The 25,812-nt window shown below is 40.7% G+C and overlaps 1 protein-coding gene across 1 annotated transcript in view; it reads right to left on the bottom strand.

Moving 5' to 3' along the window:
- The window catches only part of LOC137152695 (uncharacterized), a 53,029-nt gene extending 30,607 nt beyond the window's left edge, over positions 1-22,422 (bottom strand). The window contains exons 1-3 of the mRNA XM_067547534.1: positions 22,305-22,422; positions 4,598-4,678; positions 1,279-2,294 (exon numbers count right to left, since the gene is read on the bottom strand). Coding sequence (XP_067403635.1) covers positions 1,279-2,294; positions 4,598-4,678; positions 22,305-22,401 — 1,194 coding nt within the window. The 5' untranslated portion in view covers positions 22,402-22,422. The remainder of the gene's footprint in view (positions 1-1,278; positions 2,295-4,597; positions 4,679-22,304) is intronic.
- Positions 22,423-25,812: the final 3,390 nt, after the last annotated feature.

The following is a 25,812-nucleotide window of genomic DNA, read 5'->3' as shown; positions in this document are numbered from 1 at the left end:
CCATCACACTTACCCTCAGGTTCATAGTATACTGGGGGCCCGTGGAGCCCAATACTGGAACAACCCTGCCAGATAGTTTGGGGGTGGTTTACGCTAGTGTAGTGGCATGGCTGGAGCAGTTCCCCCTTGCGGACTTTCCAGGTGCCCCAACACAACCACAGGTCTCCCAATAGGAAGAAGTCTCAGTCTCCAGTGTCCACTGAGGTGGACTGTGGCCCAACAGCTAATTGTCCCTTCAGTCCTATCCCTTTCTGGGTGGTTGGAAGGGCATAGCACCCAAGTATTCTAAAACAAAAAGCAAATACAATAAAGAGCAGCGCCCTCCAGGATTGGCTCCAGGTATAGCTGAGCCCATAGGCTCTCCTTAATGCCTTCTCTCCTGGTGTGGGGCCTCTCTGCCCCATCACACCCAGTTATGTAATAGTTTTAAATAAATGTGGAGGCCACAACTTTAATCGTATTATGGTGTCTGTATCTCAGCGTTTCTATGTCCGCAGTTTAGCATAGAACATACAAACTGCTGTTAAATCTTGTTTTTAAAAAAGCAGAACTGGGCCAACTATCTGAGAAAAAAAATCCTAAAATAAAGGTGCACTGTTCCTCTGGAATTAAAGAGTATATATAATATAGTAATTGGGAACACCGAAGACTTTTGCTAATCCTGTTCATTTGATAATGATGAGCAAATAATTCCTCCACCACAGGCAGCTGAAATAAATCTTGTCCTTGACACATCATCTAAAGAGGATTCATTATAAAAATTCCTACCAGTTTCCTTAAAATAGGAAGGAAGTTCAGACAATAGAGTTTTCTTAACCTTACAGCCAGGCTCAAATCCAACTTTTAACCAACCTTGAAATTACTACAAAGTTATCCATGATATCCTCCATAAAAAAAATCTGGTGTATACTGTATTTTCCAAACCACTTTTTAGTGTGCTTGCACGTGCACACACACAGACACACACACACGCACACAAAGGTCAAGCAAGCCACCCCTGCCTCTTCATATGCTACAACTGGTTAACTAGCAAATACTATTGCTGGAGTTGCAAACACTCGCTGACATCCCTCCAGATGAAAAAGAACAGAAGTTAAAGAGAACTCATAAAATAAAAGATCTCCATATTTACCAATGCAGAAAAACAAAATTAGGGCCCTATGAGACTTGAAAAAAACCTGAAAGCGAAGCAAACAACAAGCATTACTAATAACATTTTAGCATGGTCAGCTATGCATGTAACATTTTTACTTAATTAAATCAGCTACTTGAAAATACCTGGTCATTTGTTATTGGGATAGAGACAAAATAATTTGGCATCTCTCTCAGGTGTTTCTTAGACATTGTTTGTTTATCTTGCCCCTGGACCTGCTGCTGCTCCATCTCCATACTCTTCGGTCCTTCCTTTTCTTGGCTTAGCTTTTGCAGATCCACTGCCTCTGGCCCTTCTTCATCTTGGCTCTGGTCCTGCTGCTGCTCCATCACTTCTGTCCCTTTCTTGCCTTGACCCTGCATCCCTTCCAGCTCCAGCTCCTTTGGTTCTCTCTCATCTTTGACCCTAACCTTCAACTCTCTCTCATCTAGGTTCAGCAGCTGTTCCACGGCCTTTGACCTTTCCTTGTCTTGGCCCTGATAGTGATGCTGCTTCATTGCTTCTGTCCCTTCCTTGTCTTGGCCCTGCATTCCTCCCAGCTCCTTTGGTGCTCTCCCATCTTGGTTCACCTGTGACTCTCTCTCATCTTGGTTCAGCTGCTGTTCCATGGCCTTTGACCCTTCTTCAGTTTGGCCCTGGTGCTGGGCCTGTGTTACCTGGGACCCTTCCTGGTCATGGCCCCCCTGCGGCTGCTGCTGCACCTGCACAGTCACCTGTGGGGACGCTCCTCCTTGGCCCGGCTGCTGCACCTGCACAGTCACCTGCAAAGACGCTCCTCCTTGGCCCGGCTGTTGCACCTGCACAGTCACCCGTGGGGCTTCCCATCCTTGGCCCATCTGCTGCGGCTGCACCTGCACAGTGACCTGAGGTGCCTCCCATCCTTGGCCCTGCTGCTGAACCTGCACAGTCACCTGTGGGGCCAACCCTGCTCGGCTCTGCTGCGGCTCCACCTGCACAATCACCATTGGACCTTTATTGGCAGGGTTCTGCTCTTGCATCACCGCTTGATTCTCCTCTCTGCCCAGTTGCTGCTTTTCCATCACCTTCGGCCTCCGGCACCAGAGTCTTCTGCTCCCAAGTTGGCTCCTCCTCCAAAACTGCCGCCTCCTTTTTGAGGCCTTGAAATCATTTTTTAAAGGAACTGAAACAGATGGTAGAACACTTCCATCATTTGCAAGATACAGAAATAGTTACATGCCAGTAGCGCATTATGGGCCCAGTTCTACAGCCCTGTCTCATGCTGAGCAGAACTCACGAGTAGTCCCAGTGGTGTCAGTAGGATGACTCCCATGCTACCCAACCTAAGAATTGCAGAAATGGGCCCTCTAGAAAAAGCCACAGATAAAGTTGTCCAGACTCCCATGAGAGTGGACAAAATACAAAAGGCCTCGCTCACCATTGGTGTAAGTCCACTGCTGACACCAGGAATGAGTTTGATCTCTTATCTTATTTACCAGGAGACGTAATGTTTGAGGTCACACGTACAGTAGCAGCTTGGTCTAGCGGACAGGGTATTGGAGTGGGAGGCAGGAGATGCAAATTCTATGTCCAGCCCTGCCACTGACCCGCTATGTGGCTTAAGGCAAGTCATTTACTCTTTCTGCCTGTTTCTCCTCCCATCTTTTGCCTGTCTTGTCTATTTAGCCTGCAATCTCTGCAGGACAGGGGGTGTCCTTTACAGCATACAGCGCCAGGACAGCCCAATCTCATTTGGGTCCTCTAGACACCACAGGAATATAAATAACTACATAGAAACAAACTTAAAAGAAGGTCAAGGTTGTAAATTTAAGCACTCAGAAGTTAGGAAATACCAGAATTATGGTGGTATGTGCAGCCTTAATTCTGCCCACTTGTGTGCATTATGACACACTCTTTAATTATATGATCACATACTATTTTTCCTACAGAAAGCCTCCTTCATTCAGTGTCATCTCTCCATTCTCTATGTTGCCGTCTTATCCTGTTCCCATTCCCCTCTGCCAGTACTCCGTTCCCTCTCCTTTTGTCCCATCCCCATCTCACCTATCTCCCTTTCAACCCTCCCTGTGCATTCATAGAATATGAGAGTTGGAAGGGACCTCAGAAGGTCATCTAGTCTAACCCCCTGCTCAAAGCAGGACTAACCTCAGATAAATCATCCCAGCCAGGGCTTTAAGCCGCAGCTTAAAAACCTCTGAGGATGGAGATTCCACCACCTCCCTAGGTAACCCATTCCAGTGCTTCACCACCCTCCTTTCCCTCTATTCTGCTTAGGCACCAGAAGGTGCAGCATTGACAGCACAGGAGAGAGTCTCCCTGCTCTTAGTTCTAGTGACAACCACAGAGCCCCTAAAAGCAATTCCAGGAAAAGTTCAGTTCAGTAACCACAGTTCCAGGATGGAGCATGCTCAGTGCAGAAGGAATCTTCTGAAGAGTTAGCTACCAGTCTCTAACAAGCTGCTTCTGATCAAACAGTAATTTCCAGAGGCTTATAACTTGGCCCCCTTTAGGTGTATTTTAATGGGGACAGCAAAAAACACTTCTCTGTCCCTGGAGCCTCTGTCACTCTGACCTTGTCAAACTTCAAGTCTCTGCTTCAGAGCATCAAGATGGAATGGCAAAAAAATTAATATTGGCAGAGCAATGTCTTTTTCCCAACCTCATTCTCCAAAACAGCGGTTTTTGTTGAAGTTTAAAAAAAATCAATCTGAGATAGACACCCAGAATAGAAAATTTCAGCCTGAATAGTTATAGTTCAGTAAACAGCTGAAAACAGGGTCTTAATGTGACATGTTAAGCAACCTGAATTGTATGCAGTTCTGCCCAACTCATGCTATGAATAAGACAGCAGCGGCATTTACTAGTATTATTCTGTGGTCATCTATGTGTTATGCTTCCCAGCAAGTGAAGCATATTAAATGTTCCCTGGTTGGGTAGAGAATGTTGTCTTAATTTCCAAGAGTTCAAAAGGTGGAGGAGCTGTTCCATGGAATGGGCTCATTCCTTAATGGAGGAGAAATGGGAGGTCACAGACCTCAACTACTCTGATTTATTTGCAATAGGCACTTAGTTCCTTTTCACCTTGAATCAAGATGGATGAAAGAGCAAAAGCGTATAGAGGTAACTATACTTTTCAGAAGTTTCTTTATATATTTCAAAACTGACAGCCTGAGAAAAATGCAATTTTCTTAACTCTTCTAGAACCTATTTAAAAATGCAAGAAAACACATTCTTACAGGAATAAAAGAATAATGGCACCTCCAAATAGAGGAAGGATTGTGATAATAAACTCATTACAAATCAGATATTACCCATGACATTTGTGTCAGGTCTTTATCAAAACATACAGCTTTCTAGAAGAGTATTAAATCAAAGCTATGATAGTCACTCATTGGCTTGTAGATTGCCTATAATGAAAGAGAAAAGTAGCATGGTATCTCAGAGCTAAAGTAGCCCAATACTTACTTTCAAATATTTCTCTGATGTCAGCTTTAAGAAAGGGAAGCTCTGCCATTAGAACACACTCCTCACTTCTTAAGTGATTAACTGGAAGACACACAAAATAATATTACAGCCTATAAATAAAAAAACTGTCACTTCCATGCATGAAACTGCTATACATGTGACAGGGTAAGCGGATGCTGAAACAATATTATATATCTATAACAATTACACTCCCTTTCTTCCTGTACCTCAGTTCAACTTTTTGCTGAAGCACATGCCACAGTCCTGTCTTTTAAGAAAACAGAGTTTAGACCTGAGGTTTTTATATGAAAACCCTACTAGGTGTTAACAGTTCCCAGACAGCTTCAGGGAAAGAATACAAGCATTGAATACATACAGAAACTTTGTAAAATATTCCAAATTCTGTTATGAATAACTTCTTAAATAAAAGCTATTAGATAGTAGATTTACTACCCCAGTACAAACACCTTCTTATACACAAACTTTCCCACTTTGTTGCTGTTTTATATACATATAACCTATATATATGGCCTATATTTTATGTCTATATTAGTTCCAACCAAACATCTACAATTCTGTACTTTAGCACATACATCTTACCATGTTTCCCTCCAATCTTCTTTCAGAGATCATTTCTCAGTCTTTATAGCATGACCATAATATGTAGTGTGCATCATCTCGACTGTCTACTGCTTACGAAGAAAGGAAGCATCTCAATTCTTTTCCAAATACTAAACAACTCTGTCAGCTAACAAAGTTCTATATAGGCTCTGTAGCCGTCATGGATAACTAATGCTCCTCTCTCAGATATTCCTCTAGCCCCATCAAATTCACATCACTGGATCAAACCTTTTCCTAATGGAGGGCTTCCCCAGTAAGTAAATCTGGGATAACACTCACCTGTATCCAAAGGGCTACAGGTATTGGGATCCAGCCCTCAAACAAACCCACTACTCAGTCTACAGGACTGTCTTTACCTCTTCTATTTATAACCTCTTCCACCCATGCCAGAGCTCCGACTAGCTCACCTCTCGGATGGTGAAGCGTGGGACTGCCTGCCCTCAATGCAATCCCTTTGCATAGCTTCAGAAATAGCTACAAAGTTCGTCCGAAAACGGCCACCACCCTCCTTCTGGATATTTCTGGGCCCTTCTAGCAAAGTTGTCCTGCCCTGTGCTCCGCTTGTGTACAGAGACAGACTATTAATTTTTTAAATGTCTGTCTCCTCCCCCTTACTGCTCTCCCTTTCGCTGGGCTTAAAAATAATAAAATACTATGGCATAAACCATTGGTTCTCAACCTGAGGGTTGGGACCCTTCAGGGGATTGTGACATGATGATATGGGGGTCATTAGCCCTGGCACGGGGCTGAGCCTCCTTGCTTCCTCCCAGCAGAGGAACAGAGGGGTGATAAGTGGTGACACAGATACTGATTATCCTCCCTTTCAGTGTTCCTCCACACACCCCCAGGGGACTATGGGGGAGAATGAGGAGTGACACCAGGGCTCCCTGAATCCAGGTCACTTTCCCCACCTGGGCAGTGCTGTGAGGTGAGCATCAAGAGCTGCTTCTCTCTGCCCGCCCCTTACACTGCCCAAGTGGGGAAAGTAACCTGGATGCTGGGAGCCTTGAAGTTGTTTCTCACTGCCCGCTGGGGTGTGTGTGGAGGAGCAGCGTTCGAGCGGGGAGCAAGCAGCAATACCAGTCACTCCGTGCATGCAGGTCAGTTTCCCCACGTGGGTGCAGAAGGCGGTTGCAGGGGTTGGGACAAAGAGGGCGCAGTGCAGCACTTAGGGGTGAAGGGGGATTGGGGAGCCTGCACTAACACTCTCCCTAGAGGTTCCACCCGCGGGAACCAGGGGGAGAATTTTTCTAAGATACAAAACAGGAAGTTAGGCAACAAAAACTGTTCTTTGTATGTTTTAATCTCTTTTCTCACAGTACTTAAAATGCCCATGGCTGCTGGGAATCCTATCTGTGCTAGGATCCCCCTCACTTTGGGGAAACTAGGAACCAGGTGATGCCTCACCTCCCGGCCACGTGGCCTTGGAGAAAGACTGCAGAGAGAAACTATAGGAACAGCTGCAGAAGCAGCCAAAGCAGGGATTGCTGCTCTTGATGAGAGGAAAATAGGGCCACCTCCTCAGACTCCAGGCTGTGCAGGAGACACCCCCGCACACTCTGGGGACGCTAAAGCCAAAATGACGACTCCCTTCAGTACCCAGTGCCCCATCCCCAGTCATGTGGCCTGGCTCCAGCAGTAGAAACAGAAGCAGGCAAATCATGACCTTTGGACATATGGAGAAATTTTTAGAGTTTTAACCGGACTTTTTCTGCCCTGTGCTGATTAATTGTTTGTTCCAACCCTTCCACTCCTTTTCTCTCAAGGTCTCATCTCAGTTTTACTCCATACCTGGTCCTCTAACCCTTTTCTCCCTTGTCCTGTCTCCCTCATCTTCTTTCCCCTCAGTGTCCCCACTCACTTCACTTTTCTTACCATTTACAGATCACATAATTAAACCACTTCTCCACCAAAAAAAAAGTTGCAGCAGTAACCTGACATTTGTCACCATTGCACTGTTCTCTCTGCTTGTGTATTATACCCCTTTCCCAACCCTGCATGTCTTATTTAGAATGTAAGCTCTTTGAGGCAGGGATAATCTGCTAGTCTGTGTTTGTACAGGGCCTAACACAAAGACCCCATTCTTGGCTGGCCCTTAGGCACTGCTGTAATAAACATAACTAACAATAGCCACCACTAGTGGAGCTGAAATGATTAAAACAATGTTGAGGAATCTTAGCAAAGCCAAAGGCAGGGAGAGACAACCGAGTCATGGTTTGCCAAGAAAAATAGGTCATTTCCTGCAATACCGTTGGCCTCTATCAGTCCCGTGTGGATGGACCCAGATCATGCAGTCTTAGTATGAAAAATATGGCAAAGATGTTAGGGAAATTAACATTTTCTAGTTTATAATCTAGGGAGATATTTATTTTATGTATTGGTACAGAGAAGAGCCTTATTTTTCCAAAGAATTTTTACACTGTTATATTAGATGGGAAGTCTAGTAAGAACACACATAATATGTAATTGATTTGTCAATATATTTACCATTTGATAGTCAGATCCTTCCCTACCAAAAAAAGGTGAGGTGTGGGTCAGGGAACCAGTTGTTAATGATCTTTCAAATTGCATGTTTTTCAGTGTGGAGTTCCTCAGCCTTCTCTAAATCACCGCAGTAGGTCACAAAACATCTTCCATTTGGTTTCCTTTTAAATAGCAGGCATGTCAGTGGATGTGAATACAGAATATTTGTGACAGAGTAGTTAAGATTAACCAGTTTATTTTACCCTGAGAAGAGTGAGAATTTGTCTCTGACAAGACGTGGTATAGGAGAGATGAACTGGGGAATCAAGCTTAACAAAATAAGCCAGCAAGTCATCTATACATAATGGAAATTTGGAATTTGTTTTACCACTCATAATGCCTTCTAGTCCTTTGTCATTCCCTCCTGAGTTGTCAGTGGTCCAATATCAAAGCAAAAAAGAACAGTAAGAAGAATCTGATGTCCCTGATAAGTATCCACAATGAGAGAATCCAACTCAGTTTGCGTAAAACTCAAGCTCCCAAATTTGTATGTTATAAAGAGATTTGTTCAAGGTCTTAGCCAAACCATTTCAGGATGAAGACATTCCATCAAATGTCTTCTCGGTGTACAGGGTTATTTGGTGATCAAGAGACACTGAAAAGCGGTTCCTGACATTTTCATTTTAAGTTTAGTTCCATCCCACTGTTATAAAAATAGTAACATATACCAACTTATACCTTTTATTTTCAAATCTATATTGTACTTGAGAACATCTATGTTTGCCAGACTGCTAGTCCAAGTAACGAATGCATAATGTGTTTTAAGTTTCTATTTAATATAAGGCGACCAATTCATTACAGTGACAGACCATTTATAAAGTTTATTACCTGCTGTTCAATAGAAGAGGAGCCTTGAAGAAAATGGGTTTTTTGAATATAGAGAAATAGAAGCTATAAAGAATGAAGACTCTGCCCAGTAATTAATTATGGTTGGTCAAAAAGTGTTGAAATCAGATACAACTGGCCCTCTGCAAGGGCAACAAGTATTTTACAAAGCCAATTTTCCCTTGGTGATGTATTATATAATGCAACATGTTAGACCACACTGAATGAGCTGATCAGAGAACATTTTAAAAATATACAAGGCTTGACTTGTATTCAAGAACGCACCAGGTAGCATTAGTATCTGTGCAGCGTTTTAGCAGTTTTATATTGATACAGTAAACACATAATAAGGATGATCATTTTTAACAAAGCAAAATGGTTTAGGACAGGAAGTGAAGAATACACATCCTTTTGAAACTGGATGGGCAATTCAGTTATTAGCCTTTTGAGAGATGGCAAGTAACTTGCTTTGTCAACTATTGCTTCAGCACAAGTATTGAGAGATGTCAAATATACAAGACAGCCATATTGATTCAGCTCGCATATACTCCTTTTTGAGTTACAGTAAGCATATGTAGTGTTATTATAGATGTTCTTTGTAAGAATTTCTTTCTGCAAATAAAAAATGTAACCAGGATGCCTGTTGTGTTTCTCTTTTAGTAAAGGAGATACCCCTTCCCATTGAAAACTGTACTGCAGGCATTACTCCCTTACACAGGCCTCTGTACAGCTATTACATAACAATTATCTTTGGAACTACGCTGGGCTTTAAGTCACGACAGAGGCAAAGGCTCTGTATATTTTATCACTGATCCAATTAACCATCTATTCCTTTTTTATTGCATTTTTAAAATAAAGTGGCACCTCTTGGTCACAGCTGTAACTGAGATAATGTTGTTCATCTGAGGTTTAGAAATATCATTAGACTTGCTCTAAAATGAAAGGAGAGTCTTAGCCTAAGAGAAATTTAAGACATTTGCATAAGAAAGTCAGTTTGCACACATTTGAGATTCCACTAATATTCTATATTTAAGATCTTGCATAACTCAACATCAATCCTTAAGAGAGAGATTTAATCACTTCTGTTATTTTAAGGAATTAATACAATAACTGCACTCTGGGGGTTAAAAATTAGCTACTGAGCTCCTAAGATTAGAGCTCAACAGAACAGCATGCTGTTTCCTCAAAGCCAAATTTTTTTTGCAGGGTTGCACTGGTTTCAAGAAAACTTTCATCAAGAAGGTTTTTGGCCCTGGGGCAAAAAGGAGCCCCCCCCCCCACACACAGGATGGCTAGGATACTTGCCTGAGATGTGGCAAACTCAGATGCAGAGCCCTGCTCTGTATGATTTGGAGTCATCTGGGATGAAAAACTGCTCTGAATAAGGCAGAGCAGAGACTTGAACCTGATTCTGCCACATCCCAAGCTATATATAAAGAGAAAGACGCGTTCTCTCTCTCTCACACACACACACACACACACACACCCCCTCTCAATTGACAATTCCATTTTCACAACATTTGAAAGGATTTTGTTTTGTTCTAATGCAGAATGAAAACAAATTCTAAACCTCAGAAGTTGCCACAAAATGGAATTGTCATCCTCCAGTCAGCTCTACATACGATACCTTTTTCAGAGGATTTCTGCCTTTGTTTCATATTTCAAAATAAAAAATCTCAGCGCTCTTAGTTTCACACCATAAAAAGCCTGCTTTTAAACAGGCAGAGGTATAATCCAGATAATATCTACTAGCTGCTCTATTTCAGACAGACATTCTTATGAATTTTAAGGATTCCATTACATCTGTAGAAATGTCACAAACCAATACTGTCATAGGTGCTTCCTTTCAAGCTGTCTTTTAAAGACATGACCTTCAAGCAGAAATAAGGCATGAGCAGTAGCTGAAGTGACACAGTTTTATGGTCTTTATTGTAACTGGTTGCAATAGTAATCTGCAATCTAAAGGATTTACTCTAATGGTTCCTCTTAAGTACCAAATATCCCCTCTGCAAAGAGCCTCTAAAATGTGTATTACTTGTTCATTTTATATATTTAATTCTTCAGATATATAGCAATGTCTAAGCACCCATCGTTTGCTGTGGCTGCATATAGCTATATGTTAGAATACACAATATATTTAAAGAAGATATAACAGCTAAGAAGTCACTATGACTATTTCCCAAATTAGCATAAATGCTAAGGTCCATATACAGCAAGCTGTTCCGCACACTGAAACTGCATGGAACCTCATTGATTTCATTTGCGGTCCATCCACACAAATCTCATAGAAGGATCTGGAATTAAACAAAGGAACCAAAGTGCTCAAATCGCTTGTGAAATAAGACATGGACTCTTTTGAAAATATTATGCACTTACTATGCACTTAATTGGTTAAAGAACAATTATCAACTGCCTAGACTAAAAAGACTAATGAAGTTTTTCCTTGGATAATCTTCCTAGATATTTACCTACTCAAGAGTCAACAAAAAGGCTACAAAGTAGCAGAAATTACAGATGGAAAAGACTTATTGAGCAAAATTTCCCAAGAGGCCCTCAACCTGGCCTCCAATTCTAGCTGGCATAAATATTAAAATGTAGTTGTTTAACTCTTGCTTCACAAGAATGAACAGGTAGAAATTCTAAATTCTAGCCTTTATGCCTGCAATTATTGTGCCTGGAAAAATGCATGTTGTTTATAACAAATTCACCTAATTAGTCAACTAATGACTAGGTTCATTAACCTACTGCAGAGATGGGCGACTTTAAGGTAGCAGAGGGCCACAAAATCCACCAAAAGCCTCTGGTGGGCTCTCACGTTTGAGGAAGATGTAGCCCTGGCCATTCCTGGGCATCTTGCCCAGCTGCTACTGTGAGAACATGCACCAGAGCAGCGAGTCCCACACCAATATTACCATGCCAGGCCCTGTCACACATACCTGCCTACCCACATTCACCTCCACAGTCCCCAGGAAGGCAAGTAAGCCTGCACCCCCAGACACCACCCCTGCCCTGGTCCTCACTGCTGGGGTCACACTGCCCCCTTGCTAACCTATGCACGCTGTCCACCAGGGCTATCCCAGACCAAGTCTGCTGCAGCCAAGGAGCTGCCGCCTTCTGCCCTCACTCCAGCTGGCGCCAGGTAGCAGCTTCCTCTTCTCCTCCAGGCAGTGGGAAGAGCAGCCTCTTGTCCTCATTCCAGTGGCTCACCGAGTTGCCTCCTCTCCTCAGTCTCCTCTGGTTGGTGGGCCAAATAAAATGACCTGGCATGCCAGCTGCCCATCTCTGACCTACTGTATGCTTGGTGTTAAGATAAATCCCAAAACCATCTGAGATTCCCAGGCCATCTGCTGTTAATTCATCTACCTAACGTGATAAACTAAGAACAGAGCAGGAGGTAAATTATCAGCATTCACTTTGCATTTCCCAGATTGGATACAACATTCAACTTTGTTTCAGGGAGAGAGTGCTAAAATTTGCCACATTTCTCTAGACCACTGGTTCTCAACCAGGGATACACATACCCCTGGGGTACACAGAGGTCTTCCAGGGGGTACATCAACTCACCTAGATATTTGCCTTGTTTTACAACAGGCTATATAAGAAGCACTTGCGAAGTCAGTGAAAAATCATTTTCTGTATGAAATTTTAGTTGTTTAATCTGCTCCATATTCTATACACGGAAATGTAGATGTAATACTTATATTCCACTTGATTTTTCAGTAATAATGTGCTGGGACACTTTTGTCTTTTATGTCTGATTTTGTAAGCAAGTCGTTTTTAAGTGAGATGAAACTTGGGGTACGCAAGATAAACCAGACTTCTGAAAGTAGTACAGTAGCCTGGAAAGGTTGAGAGCCACTGCTCTAGACTAATATCTGCAGCTTTTTAAAAAACGTGCAAGTGAGCATTTCAAATCTTATTCTCTGACAAATACGGCAAAGTGAAGGAGCTCATGAGCAAAGAAAATACCTCGCAAATTGAGATCTGTGGGCATAATTAAAAGGAGTGAGAGGTGAACAGAATAGAAGGGGAACTCTTGTCCAAAGCTCAATAAGTAATATAAATTACTTTGCCAAAGGTAAGACTTTTTTTACTTACTATTTGTATTAAAGTAGAGCACAGAAACTCTGTATAGAATTGAGATCCCACTGTGCTGGGTTTTGTACAAACAAAACAGAAGTCAGTGCTTACCGTAAAATGTTTACAGTTTTAGGTCCTAATCCTGGAAAGATTTACACACATGCTTAACTTTACAAATGTGAATAAGAAGGGATTTGCGCCAGTATTTATTTTTTGAAGCACATCTCTTCAGCCTGTCCCAAGAGCTTTCAAGAAACAGTGAAACTGCCTGGAGTCTAGCTGATGCTCGGTACACAAGGGGTTCACTGCAGATTCAACTTTCATCTCCCTTTGTACAGGTACTCAGGGGAAGAGCTGGGAAGAAGGCAGCTGGAGAGACAAAGTGGAAAGAAAACTCCTCATGTGGTAGAAAGCTGTGCTCCATGACCAGGTGCAGAATGCATCTCAGGATGGGGCAATTCTTTGATCAGCTTGTTTGTGTTTATTTATGCTGATAACTGCTATTTTATTTCTGCAAATTACTACCTTACAAATACTTAAAAATAATTATTTATCCCTTTGGCCAACTCAATTCCAGTTTGAAAACCTAAGTCTCATAAATAAATCCTCCATTGCAAGAGTTACTTGTTTTAGGTGTTTTTTCATGGGATGATCAAAGATATGTTAACTATTCATCTAACCAGAAATAAAAACAACCCCAGTTAAAATTTAATCATGTTGAATTTAAGGAACTGGATTCGAAATAAGATATAAAAAGGTAACCAAGGTCTAACACCTTTATTAAAAAATTGTCAGTGCCTCAAAGATTTTTCCGCAAAGAAAGCGCAAAGGAAGATGAAATATACAATGAATGTAACCACTTTGAAACCGTGTTCCATGGTCAGTAATTTAAACAAGGGCAGAATAGGCATCAACTACAACAAACATTCATAAAGATGTATTCCATCAACATTGTGTATGCATTACACACATGTTCACTTGTGAATGTCATACAGGTGTATGGTGAGATGTTTGTTTGTAGCAGTGGAGCAGGCGTACACAATTTTAAACCATTACTTGGATTTTTTTTTCCACCATGTAAACAAAAGCTTCCGCAGTGCCACACTCCTGCTGCAATTCATCCTCAACAGGCCAACGTCTCCCCAGTGGCAATTATGCAAGTTACTGCCTTTCTACAAAAACCTAACACCCTCCCTCCCCACCCCCCACTGCGGCCACCCTGTGCTGCTCATAGTAGAGACTATAGAAATCAAGGCAAAAGTTCCTTATTCAAATTTATGATCCAAGTAATTGCTTCCGTTTTGAGAAACAGGAATACTGTAGATACTGCTCTTTATGCATTTTTGTCATTATTAAAGGAATAGAGCTTTCTCCAAAGAAACATATCTGCACTATGAGCAGAGAGTGATGAAAATATGATGTAAAAGACAATCAGTGAAAAGACAAATGCAGGTGAAGAAATAAAACAATACTCCTCTACAATGTCAGCAAAAGCAACTGACAAATCTTGCTTTGTTCAATTTCACATTCATATGTTCAATATGTCGGGGAACAAAAACTACATCTAAAATTAAACACCAAAAGCTGCTATTTTATTCTCCTCTACAAAGTGATGCTATTACAGTAGTATCTTTTAAAGACTGTGCAGCACAATAAATGGTTTTCTTTAGTACACTAAACATAAGCCTTACCATTTTTGGTGCAAAGCCAAAACAAGTGACAAAAGACTCCCAGACTGCAATGGAAGTACATGATTATGTAGTACAATTGTATAACACTAAGTGTAAATTAGCAGCTTTGATGCTCAATTTAAATGTAGTCTTTATGCCCTGTGAACATATAAATGGGGAACTGAACAAAAAAAAGTGTTTTGTGACAATGGTTAAAATAATAAAGTGAGTTTCTTCTGACACTGAACAAGCAATGCTAGCAGAAATAAGGAAAACAGCATTATCCCTAAAGCTACTTTCTCTCTTTGCTTAACTGTGGAAAAGCTGCTGCTTAGAACATTTTTTAGATCTTCCTGTGAGGTTTCCTACTAGAGATTAAGACTCCTAAATTGTTAGATTTTCAGAACAGTCAGCACACATTGCCAGATTTGCAAAATAGCACAGTGCCCAATGTCATTATGGGAGATTCTAGGTGCTGAGGAGAGATGGCCAAAATTCAGGATTTCCAGCCACGTGAAATTTTGGCATTTCAAGAAATGTTACTCCAAATTGAAATGAACCCAATTTTTTTTTTTAAATTGCTTGCAACTAGACCTCCACCCCTAATTTTTTTTTGTTTGTTTGTTTCAGAAATGCTAATGCATTGTGTTTCCAAAACAAAATATACTCCCTGGACCACTGCTGCTGACTGAAATTGACAGTCTCATTGCAATCATGGAAAAGTCAAGAATGTCCGAAGTCTTGTTGTAGCTGTGTTGATTCCAGGATATTAGAGAGACCAGAAGTTGGTCCAATAAAATATGGTACCTCATCTACTTAGTCTCTAATATCCTGGGACTGATACGGCTACAACCATGGAAGATATTGAATTTTGCTGTCTGAAATGGAAAGTCCACAATATTAAAAAAATACAGAAGCAAAACTTAACAGCAACATCTACTTCCTGAGCAAATGCAAGAAACAAATCATCACATCCCAGAGGTCTCACCATCTATAACTCTCTGGCCACTACATACAACTCCAAGTATGTGGAACTACTCTACACATGGTTCCTGTTTTTCTGAAGCCTACTTACTGCACCTCACGTATTCCCCAAGGGACCACCTCAAACAAGAAATCACCACTTGCTCCCACAAAGGAGAAGACAAAAAAAAATCAGGAATGTTACCTGGAAATCGTGCAAGAAATCCAAAACATCTATTTAAAAAAACCAACAACTGATGACATCCATCCATCTACAACTACTCCACTACCCACAGAACACTGTCTCCGGGAGAAACCGTGGCACCAGTACCCACCACATGGACACTACATGAGACCACATCATCATCATCATCAGTTTATCAAGACTACGCCTAACTGGAGCTGAACTACGTATACTCTCTAATGGACTGCACTTCTGCTCACCTCAGAATCTGATAACATACTAACATGCAGAGAATTAGAAGAACTCTTCCCCCAATTCCACCTCAAAGAATTTTTTCACAATGACAACACCACTCCCAATGATAACAGAAGTTGGTCCAATAAAAAAAAATATTACCTCACCCACCATGTCTCTCTGAGAACATCAGATTCAGTCAGCAGCTTCTGGGGGTCTCAACAGCAAGTCTGACACAGGACTCAAGACCTCTGGGCTTCCAGACTCCTGGGCCAACAAGCCAAATAGTCCATGTGGCAGGGCTGCTCTGCAGCTGCAGACCCTGGATGCCCATCCCAGGACCTCCAGGCTTCTAACTCCACAGCAGGGAGCCTGGAAGCCCTGGCATGGCAGGGCTGCCCCTGAGGGAATTCTAGTTGCTGAGGCCCTGGCCAGGGCAGATCACATGGCACACCCCCCAGCAGCCTGCCAGGTGAGCTGGCAGGGTTCCTTCAGCACCTGGGCAGGCTGAGCATGGTATTCGATTAGGTGAAAGTTCATCAAACCTGAATGGCTTTCAGGAAAAACTTCAGGTTCAATTAACTGGCATTTTTTGATGAAACTCCGTTTTGTCAGAAAATTTTCAACCAGCCATAGTGATGAGATCATTTATGCCCCCACTAGATTGCCCATTGTTATCCTTGTTAACCAGACTTACCTAGAATCCATACAAATTCTGCATGCTGTGAAGCTCATTTCCGTTATGGATGTGTGCACTTTTTCTTTAAAACTATGGTAGAAAGCCAGGTAGGATGTGGCCAGGAAAGGCTCTGTGCAGTAACTCAGTAATGAAAAAGATGCAAAGTAGCTTTAGGGACATGACTGCTTTATTAATTAATGACGTTATTTGTTCAGTACTAGAAGAAAGCAGTTTTCTCTGACAATCAAAAGGACTTCTCTATGACCACGGTCAGAACAGTTGCCCGAAGGTGCCACATCACTTGGCCAAGTGATAATGTTTTTTTCCCCCCTTCACAGCTAAGGATGGGGGTGATAGCGCTGAAAACATTTTCTACACAGGATAACTATGACCATGACAAAGTTAGTTCAATGCAGTTCAGAGCTGAATTCAATTCAAATCCATTTCAGCTACTGGAAAAAAGTTCTTTGGCATCTATTTATAGAAGCAGTTCATACTTGCTATGGCTGACAGCGTACTCCCAGAATGCACTGGCCCAGATAAGCATGGAAAATAAAATGAAGATAGCACATACATCATATAGTTCTTTTCCATTTACTATGCCCAAATCCTCCCATGCAGTTGGAGAGGCAGATCAGAGATCCACATTAGAGAAGTCCACTTGCAGCTCAGTCAGCTCCACCCCATCCTACATGAACCTGCATATACATACCTCCAGGTAGAGCAATGAGCATGCAATATCAGAAAGAAAATATGGGAAGATCTGCAGTACTTACCAAAGTGATTGCAGTCTTGTGATGACAAGTGGGCTATGTGAGTAATCCATTTTGGATATTATGACCTCTCCCTTTGGATGTGCACCTGACAGCGGTCTAGGCCTTTGAACTGGCAAGCCAATTTCTATAAAAATTCTAGCAATCAATTTAAGAACATAAGAATTGACTGACAGGAATGTCCACAGAAACAGCACGTTGTTAACTAATGTCAGATAAGCTGTTACTAAATGTTTGTGGAATACAAGTTCTGAATTCCTATTGACAAGAAGTCTCTACTGGCAACAGATTCCAAGAGTTTCGCCCATCCAGTCAGGGATTACAAAATCCACCACACTCTACTTGCCAAGTGTCCAGTCGAAACAACTGAAGTTTTGAATATAAATGTTCCCAACGAGTTGCTCAAATGAACGACAAAAAACAATTTATAAAAATTATTCAGCCTTATTAGTGATTTTTTTTTTAAAAAGGCAATACACACTTTAGCATAAGATGGATGTAATTCAGCTTTCTTCAAGAAGTTATCTGGGGGCACAATACAGTGATCACATAAAGCTATTTACACTATTAATTGCAGAGTACAGGATTAAAATGAATGACTCTGTCCTGTCTCCTTTGTTCTACTGGTTTCTGCCAACTAAATTTATTAAGAGGTAAGAAAATTAAACCTTTCCATCAACATCCTAGCATGGATTTGAACTGTGCTCTCAATAAACCAGCATTGATTTTTGATGCAACTGTAGCAAGAATGGAATAGATTTATGGATATGGAATAATCACACAATCCCAGATGAAGGACATATAAATACATATGATCAGCAATTTCAGGAGCACCCCAAAGAGATCTCTGACAGAGGCATTCATCACCTAGAGTTGAATTTTTAACATGTGTGATAAGACCAGGAAATGTGGAAAACTACAAATACAAGAATACAAATTCGTTAGATTAAAAAGCTGGATGAGTCTTCTGTGGCCTTTGTCTTGCATTCAACGTTTCAAAACAATGTTTTGATGCCACTTCATAGAAGGGACCAGTCCAATGCAAAGACATCATAATGATTTTATGAATCTAACAATTAATAAGGAAACCTTAAGTAATTTGTAGAAGAATAGCAAAAACTGCATTTCCACTATCACTTGTATTAAAGAGATGCTAAAATAAAGACAATTTGCTTAGTAATAAGAATACGGTTAAAAATTATAAGTGCAGCCCCTAAAGGAGAAGCATAATAAATATTATTTACACCAATCTCATGTAAACCAAACATTTCCATAGTATAGTGACTCCACTGATCCAATAATGGTCAGAGAATTCCTTAGACATCATTTCCTATATGCCTTTAACTAGAAACTATACAAACAGGCTCCAAACAGGGAAAAAATTTTGAAATCATATACAAAGACCAATGAACTTTTCCTTTTGTAAGATATGCTTAAAACCCTACAGTCACAATGGCATAGTACAAGGGAAGAGCAGCTGACAGTTTTAAGAAAAATTAAGCACCCCATCACAAATAAAAGAAATTATAATTGCTTCAGTCAAACTACCATTGCAGGAAAAATGATTGAAGGAAAGTCATTGGTGATTGTCTAGGTTTTTGTTCCAGAACTGATTAGATATGATCCCAAGAAAGATCAGATGGAGAATAGTCGCAGAGATGGTGGTTTTATTTGGAATAACTTTGAGAGAGCAAAATACTCAAGTTAAATCCAACAAAGGGCATGAGAGTAGAGGCAGACCTATTTAAAGCTGTCTACTAGCATTAGGGTAGCAACTAATTAACAGTCAATACTATCAGCAACAGAATACTGGCATAAATCTCACAACCACTATATTCCTAAACATTCAAAGCCAAGAGATAAACTGATTCAGTGCATTAGTCTTTCAACACTGTAAAAAGAGGGGCCTGTCTACATAGTTCATCCAACTTACCTAACGGCGTGAATTTAAAGTGGATTAGTTAAACTGCATTAAACCTTTGAGTGGATGTTCAATTTGTTTTAGAATTAATTAACTACTTGAATTCTGTAGGGTAACATCCACACAGGGGTTTAATGCAGTTTAACTAATTCACTTCAAATTCACACCTTTAGTTAATTTGGATGAACTTTCCTGAATGTAAACCCTAGATGAAAGCAAGTTACTAGATAAAATTAGAACACAATTATATGAGCACATCACAAAACTATTGGAGAGTTTTGGACAACTCAGCATAAGTGATGGCCTCGGCTCAATTTTTTTAAATTGCATTTAAGGAACTCTACATTTCCTGTATTCTTTTGTTTTTCTTACTGATCTCTTATTTTCCCTAAAATGCCCACAATTCAGTCTCATGAAATATATTATTGATATAAAAGGCAGTCATTGCTTTGCTAGTAAAGGGTGACTATAGGTACCACAGACCATTCCCAACCTACCCACACACTGCCTCTTAACCTCACCACGCTAGCATGACCAGACAGAGTAGATACCAGCTCTAGACTGAGCCTTAAACTGTCCCAACAGATCTGGATTGCACTGTATGTTGGAAGGGCAACTTGGCGAGGCCTGAACTGCTACTGCTCATTCTGTACTCATTCTGTGAATAAAGTAAGGACTGTAGACTTCAGGGCTACCAACCCACCATTTTTCATGAGTAGATCAACAAAAGTTATAAAAACCAGGACAAGTTTGGATAACGTAACTCTTTTCCTCAGGATTAGCACCTGTATTTCAGAAAACCTTAAAACTGCAATAGTGAAGGCTCAGTCAAAGAACACAAAGAATGTCTAGAATAAAGCAATCAATCAGATTTTCATGACCGTGAAAAGCTGCGAGTGAGGTAGAATGGGAATGGGTGAAGGGAAGGAGGAAATGGAAGGATTTGACTGTTTTGGACCAATTTTGAATACCTAATCAAGTCAGAGTGTACTACCCACAAGCTCTTACATTCTGTGCATCCAGTGTTGCACTCAGATACAAGGAGACATTGGGTATTCAAGGCTGGACTTAGACTCTTTATATAGATAATGCATTCAAATGAACAGTAAATTTAAACCAAGAAAATTCCAAGAGTATGTTTTTCAGCAGTATTCTAATGACTCATTTATATCTATATCTATTTCCATTAGTTGACTGATAAGCCCTATACAGTAGTAAGAACAATTAGAATTTAGTAAGATATACTAAGGTTGCATATTTTAGAAGGCCAATCAAATCAAAGGCAGAAGCATAGTAACCCAGCATACTTCTTAATGTGTCAGATTTATTTTCTTATTTGTTCCAGTTTTATTCTCTATCATGGATTTAATGTCACTATAATCAACTTCTAGGTGCCTGCTGTATGCCTGGTTTCTTAGGGACAAGAAAGTTGTTTTCGATGGTGAGGAAAAATGAGAACAGAACAAATTTGTTCTCTCTTTATCATCACTGATCTAGAACGTGCTGTTGACTAGAAGCAAATATTAGTTAGAAAGTAGTCTGAGAATTCATAATTGCTTCAACCCTGTTCCTCCCAGAAGATGTCAGCACGTTTGAGAGACTGAAATAGGAATAATTTTGGGGATAGTGAGAAGGTGGGAATTAGATTTTTTTAAAAAAAGATCCAATTCACATTTATGAATGACTTTGACATATGTCCCTGTCACCACATGGTATAAAGATGTGTCAACCATAAAGTTACTCTTAACATTAATAGCATATCACCATTAACAGTCTTTGAACTTTCAACACGGAACGTCTCCTGGCATCCAGATTGCCCCAGGGGCAGGGCAGCACAAGGCAAAGGTGATTTAAAACGATCTTTATGCATTTCCAATTGCAGCTCAGGGCTGTAATTTGCAATACTACCATTCAATTACTTGGTACTGTCTGAAACACTCTCTTTTCCCAGTGTGCTGAATCAGGAAGCTTTCTTAAAATAAAAGTTACATTAAAAAATTATGCTAGAAACCAGAGAGATACTTTATGGTAGAGGCTTCAGATAGACTGTTGCCTAGTGAAGGTAGAGCCCCACCTGAGGTTTCCCACTTGTTCCTGTTAGTGATAGGTTTTATATCTTGGTTTGCAATCTGCTCAATGCTGACTTCATTGACTTTCTAATGGTATAGCAGAGACTGCAATTTACCTAGCCTTGAATAATTTATCATAAAGTGCTTCTAATTGTCTGATCACCCTGGCTTTCTACTGGAACATTCTTAGCAGGAAAGGTGTTCAAACTTGGCCCAGGGTCTGCAAGCGGCATAGCAAGCCATGATTTGAAGAAAGGTTGATTTATCATGGTTCAATTTGTTCTCAGACACTTCACTTCATCTATATTATCTGGGGCTCGGCACAAAATGTCCTCCCAAATGATTTACTTTCAGTGTGTTCTGATACATTAGAGTACAATGTTTGTTATTAGAGCTGGTCAAAAAAATGAAGGGGAAAAATGGTGAAAAACACCATTGTCTTTTGTTATTTTTCAGTCAGAATTTCAAAGTTCAAGAACATTGACCAGTTTCTATTGCTAGCAGAAACCAGGGAGCTAGCCCGCTTAGCAGCCACTGTTCCAACCCCTGCTACTTCCTCAACCCATATAAAGAGTATCAGCTTTCCTATTTGTGGAGGAACAGTGGCTATTTAAGAAAAGCATCTCTTTCTACATTGGAGCCCTCTTTAAAGAGAGGCAGACAAACGCCTCTAGGTCTGCATATTTCAGTTTAATTCAATTGAATGTTTAGCCTCAGTAGAATTAAACCCATAAAATCTACATTTAAAATACAAACACTAATTATTCCACTCAATTCCAGTACAAATGGCCAGCACTATAACATACATCAGAACTCAAGGAAAACATTCCCAGAGGCTCTCCCCTTGCAAAGGACAACAGCATACCACATCATATCTCACAGTGCTGAACTCAAAAACCAACCACAGACCAAATGATACATTTTCCAGACTAAAAAGACCCACTGAGTTCTAGACAGCATTGAGTCAATTGCTAGACCACCCCCTTTTTTCCATAAACATCCTACTAGTTTTAACTATTTCCTACATAATGAAAAAAGTAACCCTTGTTGGGAGTTGCAGTTTTTTATATAGAGCACATTTGTATGACCACAAAATTCTTCTAGGAATAAGGGCATAGCAAAGAAGAGGTTATAAAGTTAGCTAAGTGCCTGTTTAACTACCTACCTGCTAGCAGTGGTGCTATATTTTCACTGTAGGAAGTCTTTGCATTGACATGAACATTTTGGTCAGTAACCCCAGTTGGGCACACAAACATTACCATGAACCGTTAATTAAATTTTATAGTAGATAATAGGAATAATTATTTCCCTGGGATGGATTTTTATACCCAGCACCCCACACACAAGATCTAATTCTTCTCATAATCATGACCTACTTGCACCTGTGAGGAAAGAACCAGCTAATCAGGGAAAGAACCTAGAACTGAGTAGGCTACTGTCTATTGGGGTTGTGAAGGAGAGCGCAGGTCACTGATTGACACATCTGGATCACATCAAAAGCTAGAGCATTCAGAACTCCCAGTGCATTCTGTGTCAGTTTATATACAGACACCCATTACAAAGCAATTCCTATTCTGATCTGTTTTTTTGCAGACCCTATTGGATATAGTCAGATAACTTAAATAAATTGGTGCTTTGGGCTGAAGACTCTATTGGATACTGTCAAATAAGTGTTAATGATTTTGATCCACTTCCATAAAAACCTCTCGCACATCCTGTTCTTTTTTTTTCTCAACACTTGTTTATTTTGATATTCAATAAAGGTTTAGATTACATTTGGATGTGAAGTAGAACTGAACAAAGAGGTGTCAGGAGAAAACAGATGCTGCAGAAAAAAACAGGGGAAAAGGTTAGGTTTTTTGTTTTGTTTTGTTTTGTTTTATGGGAGGAAATTATCACAGCTGATCAGAATAGTTTGAGGTTTTTCCAGCATTTTGAGACATTCACTGATTGGCAGTAAAACGGGTGTCCCTCAGCCAGCAATATGAATGGCCAAAGCAAAGAGGGTCTGGGCAACAATTACTACACCAGTAGGTTGACCTTTTGGATAGGAAAGCAGCATGGTAAAGATGATGCATTGCATTATGACATTTCACAGTTTGCTGGTGATAGTGGATTGTGTTCTCTCTGAAAATATACCACAGGAGGATGAATATAGATTACTGGTCCCAGAAAAATCAAATGTTATATCAAACTGCTATTGCCACTCTGTTCCAGGGTATCAGGAGTGCTAGGATGCTTTTTACCATGATTGTGCATGAGCACATTTTAATGCAATGGTGTTTCTATGCAATGCCACCAGGAGCCAGTACATCAAAAACATCACATCAAAATCAAAATTATTCTTACAGGCAGACTGCAGGAAGGATCCTGAAACACCCACACAACGTATGAAAATACTTATTGATGCCATGAGCATGATACTGATCTCAGTTACACTGGTTTAAATCAAAAGTAACTTCACTGATGTCCATAGGCCTGATGTCTCCCCTCTGCTCCGCCATTTTTATGCTAGTGTGACTCCACCGACATATAGAGTTACAATAATATAGAACTGATACAAAAGAGTGGAAAATTGGGCCCAAATACAAGGAAACTATTTTCTAAGACTAGAGCACATCCTGTGACGTTATCATTTCTTCCTAGGCCCCACCTTTCAAAAGTCATTTTTCACACCCAATCTGATATCAATAGAAAGTCTGAGAAAGCAGCCGCCCAGAACTTTCACAGGATCAGAAAAACAACATTCCTTAGAAGTGCTGAGGTTGATTGTGTCTTCCTTTGTCTTGTCCTGTAATAGGAAAAATATTCCTGTTTTGGGATATCCTCAATAAATTACTTCTGTGGCTATTCAAGTGCATTGCTCCAGAATGTAATCACCCACTAAAGCCTCAGCTGTTCCTCCATCTTGAACACTGTCATTTGAACAGCTGACTCAATGACATTTTGCAAATATGTGTAGGTTTTAAAAAAATCTATGTATGAATGTTTGAATAAATGCTACTACTTCTCCCTCTGTGTTAAACTTTGATTGGGTGTGCAGAATTTCCTCTTGAGGCCCAAAATTAGCATTTGTGCTACCTGGTACATGTTCAAAGTTTTATATGAATAATCCAGATTTTTTTTCAGAGCATTTCTTGGGTTTTTTGAGAACACTATGTTCTCCTTATAAACTTGATATACCCACTTACAAACACTATCACAGACATTTAGTCTCAGGCATATTAACCTTTTAAACCCATGCAATTTTAATAAAAAATTTAAAAGTAAACCATTTTCTTATTTTAAAAATGTTTCTGTGCTGTTCTTTAGAGGGGAATTAAAATATAATGGCCCAACCCCCGAAGGGGCTTAAATATTGTATAGTTGAGAGTCAGAGGGCCTAACTTTTAGGCACCTAAAAAAAATCACAGGAAGAACACTGCAATCCACAAAGCCTGAATTAGGTACCTAGACTTCCATACAATAATGAGGTGAGCCAGACACCTTAGAATAGGATCCACAAAGCCAGCACACTAGATAGGTAGCTGCCTAAAGTAGCCAAAAGAAGATGGTAGTGAAAGCGGCACGTGCTAAGCCCTGACCCTTTCTTGGAGTATGGTGACTAAGTCTGGTCTGCAGGGGTGTACCTATCTCTGCTTGTAATTCACAAACTGGGAAGATAGGCATTTGGCTGCTTAAGTCAGGTGTGGGGCCTGATTGGAGGCTGCTTACTCCACACAAAACAGCTGGGGGTGAAGGCTGAGCCCCTCCTCCCTTATAACCTTTAGCCCAGTGGTTAGGGTGTTCCCCTGTTGTATGAGACATTTCCAGTTCAAGTCCTTTCTCTGCCTCCCAAGAAGAGAACTGAATAGTGATCTGTCAGGTGAGTGTTCTGGCCCAATTGCTATTTAATTAAAGTGGAACAACTTTAAGAGGAGAGATTGAGGGTGCCCCTACATCAGAACATGCCATAGCCTAAGGGTTAGAGTACTCACTTGAGATGTGGCAAAGTCTTGTTCAAATCCCTCCTTCTCAGAAGGTGGGGGCTTGAACCAAGGGAAGGTCTCCCACCTCATAGATGTATACCCTAGCCATTGGGCTACCCATTATAAGGGAAGTGAGCCTCCTCCTCAGCTAGGGGAGTGTGGAGTTACTTAGTCCCTGAGAATACCTGCTGGATGAAGCCCTACATGGAACTTGGGTGGTAGACCACCTCACTTCCCCCTGGTTCACAAATTCCTGTGGGAGGTAGGCAGGAAATAGGCACCTGGGTGCCTAGAACAAGACAGCAGTGCACATGCCTGGAAATATAGGGGGTTAGGAAACTTTCACTGCAAAAACTCATGAATTTTGGCTTAGGCAGTGAAGAGGGAGCTTTGTGGATCACAGGGGTGCTTAAGTACCTCTGGGGATCCCACCCAACATAACTAATTTAGTAATAGTGATGTGTGCACTTGTGCAGAACATGTGAGTAACTCCAAGAACCTGATCTTCTACTGTTTTACCCATTGTGTAGTCATTAGCATCTCTGCAAAGTGGGTGTCACATGCTATCAAATCAGTAATCACCCCCCAGTGGTATCCAGTTGGTTTAAGCAACTAAACAAAGGGCAAGGCAGTGAGGAATCAAGCTTTAATATAGTATTATCTTGCTTCCCAAAGTGGCAAGAGCATAGTAATCGGAGACATAGT

Source organism: Emydura macquarii, unplaced genomic scaffold (assembly GCF_026122565.2).
Source record: "Emydura macquarii macquarii isolate MOO-44397 ecotype Brisbane River unplaced genomic scaffold, CSIRO-AGI_Emac_v2 contig_212, whole genome shotgun sequence".
Lineage (NCBI taxonomy): Eukaryota > Metazoa > Chordata > Testudines > Chelidae > Emydura > Emydura macquarii.
Note: the sequence above shows the minus strand (reverse complement) of the source record. Positions and strands in the feature narration are given on the sequence as shown.